Below are 13,026 nucleotides of genomic sequence, written 5' to 3' on the forward strand. Positions count from 1 at the left end.
CGATAATAAAAAAAACCGATACCGATAATTTCCGATATTACATTTTAACGCATTTATCGCATTTATCTCTAATAACGAACCTTCCTGATATTCTCAGGGGACATCGCCAGCATCACCGGCCTCATCCACCACCACGTCCCCGAAGCCAAGCTGATCGAGGTCATAGGTCAGGAGCTCACCTTCCTGCTACCCAACCGCGGCTTCAAGCACCGCGCCTACGCCAGCCTCTTCCGAGAGCTGGAGGAGACTCTGGCTGACATGGGCCTCAGCAGCTTTGGCATCTCAGACACGTCCCTGGAGGAGGTAGGACTTTACACGTCTAGTTGCGTTCCATTTCTGCCCCTCCCGATAGTGCCATCAAACCATTTTTCTATTGAAATGATCATAAAATCCTGCAGCGTCTTTTCCCTGCAGATAATGCCATCAAACCGCGTTCTATTTAAATGACCACAAAAATCCGGTAGCACTTTTTCCCCTCTACAAATAAAACCACTTACCAAATAAGTTACCATAAAAAAACAACAACACAATTGAAATCAGAGCTAACATTAATTTCATGTTAATCATTTTATTAGGGCGGTGTGGCGTAGTGGGTAGAGCAACCGTGCCAGAAACCTGAGGGTTGCAGGTTCGCTCCCCGCCTCTTACCATCTAAAAAATCGCTGCCGTTGTGTCCTTGGGCAGGACACTTCACCCTTTGCCCCCGGTGCCGCTCACACCGGTGAAATGAATGATGAATGATAGGTGGTGGTCGGAGGGGCCGTAGGCGCAAATTGCAGCCACGCTTCCCTCAGTCTACCCCAGGGCAGCTGTGGCTACGAAAGTAGCTTACCACCACCAGGTGTGAATGATTGATGGGTTCCGGAAAACATGTAAAGCGACTTTGGGTACTTAGAAAAGCGCTATATAAATCCCAGGTATTATTATTATTATTTAAATACACTGCAAAAAGTCAGTGTTCAAAAACAAGAAAAAAAATACAAAAATGAGGGGTATTTTATTTTAACTAAGCAAAATTATCTGCCAATAGAACAAGAAAATTTGGCTTGTCAAGACTTTCCAAAACAAGTCAAATTAGCTAACCTCAATGAACCCAAAAATAGCTTAAAATTAGTATATTCTCACTAATAACAAGTGCACTTTTCTTGCTAGAAAAAAAAAGAGACCTTTTTGCTCAATATGTTGAAAAATGTTCCTAAATGAAGTAAATGCTAGTGCCATTATCTTGACATCATGATATGCGCTCGGCATTACATTTCTTGAAACCAGCAAACTTATACTAAAAACTAGTTTATTGTTCTTAATGGAAAGGCAACAAGGCAAGCGCTTGTTACTCTCGGGGTCTCCTAGCCGCTCAGGCAAATCATATGCTCTAAAAATGCATTTTTCCATGGATAACATGACATCATCGCCCCAAGTGCGTGCTCTTTCAGTCAATTAGTGCGCGTATATACATATATAATTTTTTTTAATTGTAATTTTGAAGAATTTATCTGAATGTGCATGAACTATTTCTGTTCAAAATAGTTAGAAATGTCACATGTTTAAATATTAACTGTCAGTTTACTGTACTGTGCCAACTGTACTACTATATGAGTACGTGTTTTCTATTGTTTCATTGAAAATAAAACAGCAAAGTCCATTTGGCTGTCATCCGTTTTAATTATGAGACACAATTGTGTCAAAGTCATGATTTTTTTTTTGTTCATGCTTGAAATAAGAAATGATTACTTTAAAAAAGTAGTTTTCTACTTGTGAGTGTTGATGACACAACAGTTGATATTCTAGTTTCAAGCATGTTTTACTCAATATAGCTCATCAAATCTCAGCAACAAGCTGTAATATCTTACTGACATCATTTAGACACTTAAAAGAAGTAAAACACTCTAACATCAAATCTGCTTAGTGAGAAGAATGATCTTATCAGACAGAAAATAAGCAAATATCAGCCTTATTTGACATATTTCATCTTACTTAGATTTCACTTTTTGCAGTGTACAATATATTTTTGTATTTGTACGACAGTATTTAATTTGTCTATAATATACTGTATGTATTATTAATTTTTCTGATACATTATATTTTATCCCTTTTTTTAAATACATTTTTATGTTGCAGATATTCATAAAAGTGACAGCCAGTGGCGAAGCAGCAGCAACCAACGCCACCACTGCAGGTCAATACCATCACTTACCTTTCCCCCCGTGTTAGCCACTTATGTGTGCTCATCTGTGTTCTCCCCTACATCCCTGTGACCTTTGGCCTGTAGAAGAGTGGATGTTGCAGCGGAGAAAAAATGAATGTGAAGATGAAGGTCAGACATTTAGGGGGGGGGGGGGGGGGGGGGGATGCCTTGCTCACCGTTGCTGTTTATATATCAATTTTCCGCTTCCTCCCTGCGCCTCGTTTGATTTCTAACGTGTTTTTTAATGCTTCTCCTTCCGCAGAGCGCTATGACGCCACACAAGCCAGCGCCGTTATCCACACGGCGTCGGACTGCAGCGACGGCAAGGGGTCCACCCAGGTCAAAGGGCCGACGCTGATCCTCAAGCAGTTTCACGCTCTGCTGGTCAAGAGGTTCCATCACGCCAGCAGGAGCCGCAAAGACTTTGTGGCACAGGTGCTGACAAACCACATCCGTTCCTAATGTTTTTCAGATGTAAACTGCAAATATGACGTGGATTGGAATCCAGATCATGATCTGGTTACTTCATTTCCTCTTGCATCCTTTTTAAGCTAAGCACCGAATTTTAACAAAAGACATTCTTCAATTATTTGAGTTAGACATTCGTAGAACCAGATCCAAAACCCTGATTCCATCTAAAACTAGATTTATTTCGATTGTCCCTTAGACATGTTCATGGGCAATCCCGAAACTACACACCAAATGTATTTGAAATCAATCCCCACCTTCTACCATCCTAGTCACGTCCGTTGTGTCCTTGGGCAAGACACTTCACCCTTGCTCCTGATGGCTGCTGGTTAGCGCCTTGCATGGCAGCTCCCGCCATCAGTGTGTGAATGTGTGTGTGAATGTGTGTGTGAATGTGTGTGTGAATGGGTGAATGTGGAAATAGTGTCAAAGTGCTTTGAGTACCTTGCAGGTAGAAAAGCGCTCTCCAAGTATAACCCATTTATCATTTATCATTTAAATCTGCTCAATGTCCAAATTACAAAATTTGAATAATCGGTAGAAAATGGATGGAGGGCAACCAGATTTAGTTAGTTAGTTTACTTTATTATTTCTTCGGTCAGTGGTCAACAAAATAAACAAACAGTTTTTCATTCATAAATTGACAATTTTACAGACCGAAAGCGTTTAGGCTGAACTTGAGCACTTATTTCGCCTAACCCTATAAACCAGGGGTGGGCAATTACTTTTTACCAGGGGCCGCATGAGCAACCCGAGCACTACTGAAGGGCCACATCAACAATATTTCAATTAAATTTTACTCAATAATATTTTTGATATACCGTAAGATAAATAATAATAATAATAATAATAATAATTTCATTTAACCTAACTTAACTTTATACAAAAGCAGATTGCTTTTGATGGTTTTATTTTTAACACTGTCTTACATGATGTATAATACAATGCAAAAATGTCAATTTCTGCAAAGGGTTAATTTTTGTCACTTTATCCTGCATCCTCTATAAAAGTCCAACATTTTTCCCTGTCAGATTTGTACAACCATCTGTTGTCACACCTGCCAGCTTGTCCCATTTCAGTCCTAACATGTCCAAACACGCATTTACCTATGTGAACAAGTCATTACCTGTGGTTGTCTCTTTAATTGACTGCATGGCTGCCAGCTCCTCCGCGATTTGAAAGTCTGCAGTTATCCCACGTAAGAAGATGAGCAGCTGGGCGGTGTCACGTACACCGCAGCTCTCACCCAAAGCCAGCGAAAAACAGTCGTTCTGTTCTTCAGCTGAAGCTCCAAGTTTCCAGCGATGGCCTCAACCCGCCTCGTCACAGTGCGTCGGGAGAGTGACACGTTCTCAAATGCACCCCTCTTCTCCGGGCATATCAGCGCAACCGAGTCCAATAAGCACTCCTTAATAAACTCTCCTTCAGAAAACGCCTTACTTTTTCTGGCGATTTTGTGAGAAATTACGAAACTTATTAACAAATTAAGCACACGGCTTTACCTTTAATTTCTGTAAAGAAATACTTGGCAGTCCATGTCTTGTTGAAAACACGGCATTCCTCATCAACTTTTCTTTTTTTTAGCGTGAGCTGACATCTCGGGGGTAACCGGGCATCACTTGTCGCTGTGCACCTTTACTCACAGGTTACACACAGACATACATCCATAAATAACACTTTTCAAAATAAAAGCAGCACAGTTGTATTGCACGCACGACATAGATGTTTTTTAAAAATTATTTTGTAATTTGTGATTGCCGCTGTTCACATTCACTCACAATCGCGCACGAGCATACGTCCACACGGAAGTAATACAAATAACGCTTTTCAAAACAAAAGCAGCACCCTTGTATTGCACACTCGACATAGATACTTTTTTAAATGTATTTTGTAATTTATGATTGGCCTCACGCGGGCCGGACAGGGATGCACAAAGGGCCGAGGGCCGCAAAATGCCCAGGTCTGCTATAAACAATCTCAAATACAAGATGTAATAAAACCAGGAGACATCGGCTCTGATCTTGAGCTTCATAGAAATGTGAAATTTCCTTTACACAACATATTATAAACACACCTTGTACACAGCAGAAACACTGTTCAAATATATAGACAGTAAAGACATAGACAAACAGTTGTGAATTATCCCTGTACACGTGTTGGTTAAACATTTGTACCAATAATATATTATATACAAACACTTATATTTGCATGATCATTTATGTTTTGTGACAAACATCGTTCATAGTATTAACTGCTGGTGTTGATTCAAAAGCGATATATTTCTCTAAGACATTGGTCTTAAAGTTTGGTTTAATCACTATCCAAATCCATATCCAGATGTCAGGATGGCCGAGTGGTCTAAGGCGCCAGACTCAAGGGCACACCTTCCCTGCTTGGGAATTCTGGTCTGGGTTCAAATCCCACTTCTGACATTGGACTTTTACCATGAATTGATTAACGTGGACCCCGACTTAAACAAGTTGAAAAACTTAATTGGGTGTTACCATTTAGTGGTCAATTGTACGGAATATGTACTGTACTGTGCAATCTACTAATACAAGTTTCAATCAATCAATCAATCAATCCAAAGTTATTCTTTCTGGCCTTTTAATTTAACCTTTGTAGTCATGTGGCTCCTCACTACTTTTAATCAAAATCCATTGCCAATGTTGGGGTTACACTTGTCCATATTACAAAAATGATTCAGATGCAGATTTAGATGTATATCATACATTTTTTGATCGTGTTTTTGATCAGTACTTTGGTAATCCTAAAGCTAAGAATTTGACAACTTTTTGAGTAGTGTAATTTAAAAAAAGGATCTGGATTTTTTAATCCAGACTCTGGTTCCTAATCCGGATATAAACTGTAAATCTGTCCTAGGGTAATCATGTCGATGCTCATTTTTGAGTTATACATGAATCCAATTTACAAAAAGGATTTTGAACCAAATCCAAAAACTACATTAGACTGAAACTTGAAAAGTAGTTCTGTCTTTCAGATTGTCCTCCCGGCCAGCTTTGTCCTCATCGCACTTATCTTCACCACCATCGTTCCTCCATTCGGAGAGTACCCCAGTCTCACTTTGACCCCCTGGATGTACGGACCACAGGTTACCTTCTTCAGGTCAGAGACCCCATGTTTGTTCCCTGAAAGGGGAACTGCACTTGTTTTTGGAATTTAGCCTATTGTTTTCAATCATTATGAAAGACATAACGACGGATGAATTTTTTTTTAATGCATTCTAAATATTTAATCAATGTGAATAAATGCCAATGGGAGCTCCACTATTTCGCCCATAAAAATCCAATAAATAATCATTTAAAAAGCGCCAACAATACTCCTTTTACATTTCCTCACTTGAATATCAACCAACTATTAGTGATATTGTTATAATAAGCGCTAACGCAGATAAACTATTTATAGCTACAACGTAATCACTTCTGTGTCTCCCTATCTTTACATCATCAAGTGGTCTGCTGCTTTATCGCTTTCTTTGCTCCCCGTAAGTTTATTCTAGATCAGGGGTGTCAAACGTACCACCCAAGGGCCGGATCAGGCCCGTGAAAAGGTTTTATCCGGCCCGCGTAATGAGTTTGCCAAGTATAAAAATGTACCTGAAATTTTTGAATGAAAGAAACTGCTGTTCTAAATATGTCCACTGGATGTCACAATAGCAATTATTTGTGTCTGTGGAGGTCTTGCACATCCGGGTTCTTCGGACCACCAAGGACGGACATGACAGGCTTGACGGTTTTGTGATTTGGTTTATTTTTCAATAAACTTATCATTCTGCTTTTCAGCAATCGCCTCTCGTGACAGTCTCCTTCCTCGGGTTGCTTTTCAGCCATCCGCTCTCGTCTCCGTCTTGCTCTCGTGCTTGTGCTCGTGCTCGTGCTCGTGCTGGTGCTCGTGCTCGTGCTACTGCTCGTGCTCGTGCTCGTGCTCGTGCTACTGCTCGTGCTCGTGCTCGTGCTCGTGCTCGTGCTCGTGCTCGTGCTCGTGCTCGTGCTCGTGCTCGTGCTCGTGCTCGTGCTACTGCTCGTGCTCGTGCTCGTGCTCGTGCTCGTGCTCGTGCTCGTGCTCGTGCTCGTGCTACTGCTCGTGCTCGTGCTCGTGCTCGTGCTCGTGCTCGTGCTCGTGCTCGTGCTCGTGCTACTGCTCGTGCTCGTGCTCGTGCTCGTGCTCGTGCTCGTGCTCGTGCTCGTGCTCGTGCTCGTGTTCTCTCTGGACCATCAACTCCAACTCCTCCCACCTCTTCCTTCCCGGCTGCTGCCCTTTTATAGAGTGACAGGTGATCAGATAAACGCGCCCAGGTGGGCACCTGTCGCCGATCTCGGAGCTGGCCCCGGCACACCCCGCATCACTGCAGGTCCGCAGGCCACGCCCACTCACAGTGTCTTTGTAGATGATGCTACATATGTACAAAATAAACCACATGATGTCAGTACATCAGTGGAGGAAAATGATCAAACTACATAAATAACATCCTGTAATTTGATTTTTGATATATTTTTTTATCTTGATAGATTGAAAATGAACACCAATGAGTTGACTGATGAACATTATCACATCATTTATTCAGAAAATATAAGTAACGACAAATAAAGATTGTTATTAACCGCAACATGTAAGTGTAGGAAAAACCCAACAACATTATGATTTGTAACATTGCAGAATGTGCTTGTTCTATTTTTAAACAAGGAAAACAATCTGAAGTAGTCTTTATTTTTAAGTTATCGTGCCGTGATTTTACCTGTCCGGCCCACTTGGGAGTAGATTTATTGCAGGTAAACTTGCCAAGGGACATGTAAGCAAATATTAACATTGCTGTATGTATACTTTTGACCCTCACATTTTCAGTAGAGCCATAATAAATTCATAAAAGAAGCAAACTTCATGAATGTTTTTTGTCACCAACAAGTATGTGCTCCAATCACTACATCACAAAAAAGATAAGACTTGTAGAAATGATTGGAAACTCAAAACAGCCATGACATGATGTTCTTTACAAGTGTACGTCCACTTTTGACCTCTAGTACAGGATCAAAGTCTGTGTACTACATGTCCTCCGATTAGAGCAGTGGCTTTCGATTATTTTCTCTCACGCCCCGTCTCCATGACAACTATTTGAGAAGCACTGCATGATTATTGTGGCGAATATTCCAATGGACCTCAGCTGGTTCGTGTCTTCTCATTGCAGCAACGAACGACCTTCTGACCCGACAATGAGGCACTTCACTGAGCGCTTCCTCACAAAACCAGGTCTCGGAACCCGCTGCATGCAGGGGGAACCCCTAGGGTGAGTGATATCAGTTTTAGATCAGTACTTACACTGCACAAAGTCAGTGTTCAAAAATAAGAAAAAAAAACACAAAAATGAGGGGTATTTTACTTGAACTAAGAAAAATTATCTGCCAATAGAACAAGAAAATGTGGCTTGTCAAGACTTTCCAAAACAAGTCAAATGAGCTAACCTCAATGAACCCCAAAATACCTCCAAATAAGTATATTCTTACTAATAACAAGTGCACTTTTCTTGGTAGAAAAAAACAATTTGAGACCTTTTTTGCTCAATATGTTGAAAAATATTCTTAGATGAAGTAAATGCTAGTGCCATTATCTTGACATCATGATATGCGCTCGGCATTACATTTCTTGAAACCAGCAAACTTATACTAAAAACTAATTTATTGTTCTTAATGGGAAGGCAACAAGGCAAGCGCTTGTTACTCTCGGGGTCTCCTAGCCGCTCAGGCAAATCATATGCTCTAAAAATGCATTTTTCCATGGATAACATGACATCATCGCGCCAAGTGCGTGCTCTTTCAGTCAATTAGTACGCAAGGAATATATATATATATATATGTGTATATTTATATATACATATATAAACAGCCCGGCCCCCAGCCAAATTTTTTTTTATTGTAATTTTGAAGAATTCACCTGAATGTGCATGAACTATTTCTGTTCAAAATTGTTAGAAATGTCACATGTGAAATGTTTAAATATTAACTGTCAGTTTACTGTACTGTGCCAACTGTACTACTATATGAGTACGTATTTTCTCTTGTTTCATTGAAAATAAAACAGCAAAGTCCATTTGGCTGTCATCTGTTTTAATTATGAGACACAATTGTGTCAAAGTCATGATTTTTTTTTCATGCTTGAAATAAGAAATGATTAAATTAAAAAAGTAGTTTTCTACTTGTGAGTGTTGATGACACAACAGTTGATATTCTAGTTTCAAGCATGTTTTACTCAATATAGCTCATCAAATCTCAGCAACAAGCTGTAATATCTTACTGACATCATTTAGGAGCAAAACACTTAAAACTGTCAGGCTTGTCCCTGACAGTTTGGTTATGTTTTAGTTTTTCTTCTGTGTTTGTTTTTATTTTCTGCACCAAGCCTGCCATCTCTGCATCTTGGGGTTCGTCACGGACACTTTGTGACAGAATACTCCAGCTCCAGCCTAATATGAACCCCAAGATGCAGAGATGGCAGGCTTGGTGCAGGAAATAAAAACAAACACAGAAGAAAAACTAAAACATAACCAAACTGTCAGGGACAAGCCTGACAAAGACAAATAAAACACTCTAACATCAAATCTGCTTAGTGAGAAGAATGATCTTATCAGACAGAAAATAAGCAAATATCACCCTTATTTGACATATTTCATCTTACTTAGATTTCACTTTTTGCAGTGTAGTTATTAGTTGATTATCTTTAACAAACTTCCTGCACTGCAAAAGTCAGTGTTCAAAAACAAGAAAAAAAAATACAAAAATGAGGGGTATTTTATTTGAACCAAGCAAAATTATCTGCCAATAGAACAAGAAAATTTGGCTTGTCAAGACTTTCCAAAACAAGTCAAATTAGCTAACCTCAATGAACCCCAAAATAGCTTAAAATAAGTATATTCTCACTAATAACAAGTGCACTTTTCTTGCTAGAAAAAAAGAGACCTTTTTGCTCAATATGTTGAAAAATATTCTTAAATGAAGTAAATGCTAGTGCCATTATCTTGACATAATGATATGCGCTCGGCATCAAGATTTTTTTTTTCATGCTTGAAATAAGAAATGATGACTTTAAAAAAGTAGTTTTCTACTTGTGAGTGTTGATGACACAACACTTGATATTCTAGTTTCAAGCATGTTTTACTCAATATAGCTCATCAAATCTCAGCAACAAGCTGTAATATCTTACTGACATCATTTAGGACCAAAACACTTAAAACAAGTAAAACACTCTAACATCAAATCTGCTTAGTGAGAAGAATGATCTTATCAGACAGAAAATAAGCAAATATCACCCTTATTTGACATATTTCATCTTACATAGATTTCACTATTTGCGGTGTGTTGTTTTTTTGTTTTTTTTGTCTCGCCCAGGTTGTCTTGCGGCATCGGTGGCGAGGACGAAGCGTCCGACTGGGAGCGCCCCGACGTGGCCGCCGTGGTCAGCAACATCCTGCAGAGCCCCGAGTGGACCCAGAGAAACCCCTCCCCCGCCTGCCTTTGCAGCAGCAGCAAGAAACTGACCATGATGCCCATCTGCCCCGCCGGGGCCGGGGGTCTACCCCCGCGGCAGAGACGGGAAATCACCGGGGACACCATGCTGGATCTGACCGACCGCAACATCTCCGACTTCCTGGTCAAAACCTACCCGAGTCTCATCAGAACCAGGTGAACACACGGCAACGCAAGAATGATGTGGGAATGAGAAAATAGAAATATGTCACAGCAAGTTTTGCAACCGCCAGAAGAGGGACAGGGCGTTGACTTGTAACTTACCTAGGGATGATGTTCGAAACCGATTCTCCCGGTTGTTCGATAAGAAAAGAACCGATTCCATGGACTCTAATCCCTTTTTGAGAACCGGTTCTCGTTATCGAGGCCACTATAGTAAAGAAAGAGAGTTGGTTCTTTATTCGAATCCCTGGGAACGATGCCCATTTGACTGTAGACTCTTACTGACACCTTGTGGCGATATGAAAATACTACGCGTCATTAGTTTGGGCACTTCCGGGTTGACGATGTTAGTTCAGTTCATGAGACAATTGAGAAGTAGACAAGTTGTGTTAGCTCTTACAAGCCTTGGAAAAGATAAGTCTGTAAGTAAACTGTTTAACTTTTTTATATAACTCAATATTAAAGTGGAAAGTGGTTAAATTTAATAGTAAGATGTTTATTGAAAAACGATTTTTGTGCACTGTTTCAATGGATGTTTTGAGGACTTAAAATGGCTGCCAGTCGTATATTTCCACCATTGAAATAGTTTCAACACGTGGAAGTATTTGTTTGATGATAGTACTGTATATTTGTGTGAAGCTAATATTTACATATTGTGTATTACATTTCAGTATGTTAATTGAATCACATAGCTTATACATTTGTCATTGTGTGTATTTCAGTTTAAAAAAATTAAAAATAACAGTCCAGTGCAAGACAAAAGTAAAAATAGGAAAAGACAAAGCAAGATCAACAACAATAAAGAGCCTAAATGGATTAATCTGCTTTGGAACTTTACTAGACGTCTTGGATTGTTTGTTAGCTGTCTGCCTGTGTGTGTAGTTAGTATGTTCCAATAGCAGCAGAAGTGCACTTTTTGGAGAGCTGTATTATTTTCAGTTTTGTGCCCAAGGGACTGATTTTATTTAACACTATATTATTATTTATACACCTATAGTGATCACAGAGACAGGTTGTTTTTGTGTTACTGTATATATTTGTTTTTCTGAAAAATCCCACTTAATATACTTTGGGTAACAACAGTCAATATTTATTTATTTTATTTTTTAGGGGGTTAACAGTCAATATTTAGTTATTTATTTTATTTTAGTTTTTTCTTATAAAATAAAAGTGAGCTTTTGTTAAACCAAATATTGTGTTTTTTTCCATATACAACAACCTATCTGGATTCAATAAGAGAATCGATAAGGAATCGGTTCGATAAGAGGATTCGATAATGGGCTCGAAGTCGATAATTTCTTTTTCAAACATCATCCCTAAACTTACCTGTCTGGTTTTTCCTGCAGTTTGAAGAGCAAATATTGGGTCAACGAGCAAAGGTAAGTCTGTCCTCCTCACAACAACAACAACAACCAGGTCAGCCTCTTCCTGACATCACTTTCCTCAGATACGGCGGCCTGTCTGTCGGAGGGCAGCTACCCATCCCGGACGTGGAGCTCAAGGACATCGAAAACGTTTTCCGTCAACTCGGACAAATGCTCAACATCACGGCGGTAAACGAGCATTCTGGCGGAATCTCAACGTTTGACGTCCTCCACGTCATGAACTTTGTCCTTTTCTGGCAGGGTCGGTCTTCCCGAGCGGCGCTGAAGGAGCTCGGCCCTTTCTTACGATACATGGAGAGTGAATATAACGTGAAGGTAGGCATTTGTCGTCATGGTTACTCCACAGTGTTTAGTTTTTTTTATTGTTGGACCGAGTGGCATTTATTTACTCAACTGCAGAGAGTACCAGGAATCGGTTAGGGTGAGGCATTAATTGTAAGGAAGGCCTTTTTTTTTTTGGTCTAATTGTATCTTCTATAGTAAATCATATTACGTAATAAAAGGAAATATACACAGAAACAAAAATATGAACTATTTTCCCCCTAATAACAAATAGTGATCATTAATTCAAATAATGGTAATAATAAAAAGTACAAATTATTTAAATTTTGTGAAATATATTTAATTTATATTAATTATTATATTACAATTATAATAATTATTAATTACATTAAAAGCTTATGTCTCTAGATTTTATGTTTAAAAAACAAACTGGCAGCATAGTGACCAGAATGTTACCATAGAATTTTGTTTCCACCGAATTAGTGTCAATTAAAAAACGATACCACTATTAATTTTGAAGTGAAATTCTGTCGACTGAGCAGCCACTTTTTTACTGTAAAATCTACCTACACTGTTTTTATTGTGGTATTATAATTAGTATGATGAATTAATTATGTGAAATATATTTAATTAATATTAATAATAATCTACACTGTAAAAAAATTATGTCTGTACATTTTCTGGTTAAAAAAAAACTGGCAGCATAGTGACCAGAATGTTACCATAGAATTTTGTTTACACCGAATTACTGTCAATTAAAAAACGATACCACTATTAATTTTGAAGTAAGATTCTGTCGACTGAGCAGCCAGTTTTTTACTGTAAAATCTACCTACAATGTTTTTATTGTAGTATTATAATTAGTATGATACATTAATTAACATGAATTGATTATGTGAAATACATTTAATTAATATTAATAATAATCTACACTGTGAACAATTATGTCTGTACATTTTATGGTTAAAAAAACAAACTGGCAGCATAGTGACCAGATTTGACCATACAA

At 38.9% G+C, this 13,026-nt stretch overlaps 1 protein-coding gene across 3 annotated transcripts in view; it reads left to right on the forward strand.

The window, feature by feature from the left end:
* abca4b (ATP-binding cassette, sub-family A (ABC1), member 4b) overlaps positions 1–13,026 on the forward strand; it is a 106,142-nt gene that overhangs the window by 65,468 nt on the left and 27,648 nt on the right. For 2 of the 3 annotated variants that reach the window (XM_062023340.1, XM_062023342.1), the window contains 10 exons: positions 98–303; positions 2,119–2,176; positions 2,270–2,314; positions 2,448–2,620; positions 5,655–5,779; positions 7,857–7,955; positions 10,051–10,344; positions 11,697–11,729; positions 11,798–11,903; positions 11,976–12,050. In XM_062023340.1, coding sequence (XP_061879324.1) covers positions 98–303; positions 2,119–2,176; positions 2,270–2,314; positions 2,448–2,620; positions 5,655–5,779; positions 7,857–7,955; positions 10,051–10,344; positions 11,697–11,729; positions 11,798–11,903; positions 11,976–12,050 — 1,214 coding nt within the window. The remainder of the gene's footprint in view (positions 1–97; positions 304–2,118; positions 2,177–2,269; positions 2,315–2,447; positions 2,621–5,654; positions 5,780–7,856; positions 7,956–10,050; positions 10,345–11,696; positions 11,730–11,797; positions 11,904–11,975; positions 12,051–13,026) is intronic. The other variant, XM_062023341.1, reaches the window with a different exon arrangement.

The sequence above is a fragment of the Entelurus aequoreus genome, linkage group LG16, assembly GCF_033978785.1.
Source record: "Entelurus aequoreus isolate RoL-2023_Sb linkage group LG16, RoL_Eaeq_v1.1, whole genome shotgun sequence".
NCBI lineage: Eukaryota > Metazoa > Chordata > Actinopteri > Syngnathiformes > Syngnathidae > Entelurus > Entelurus aequoreus.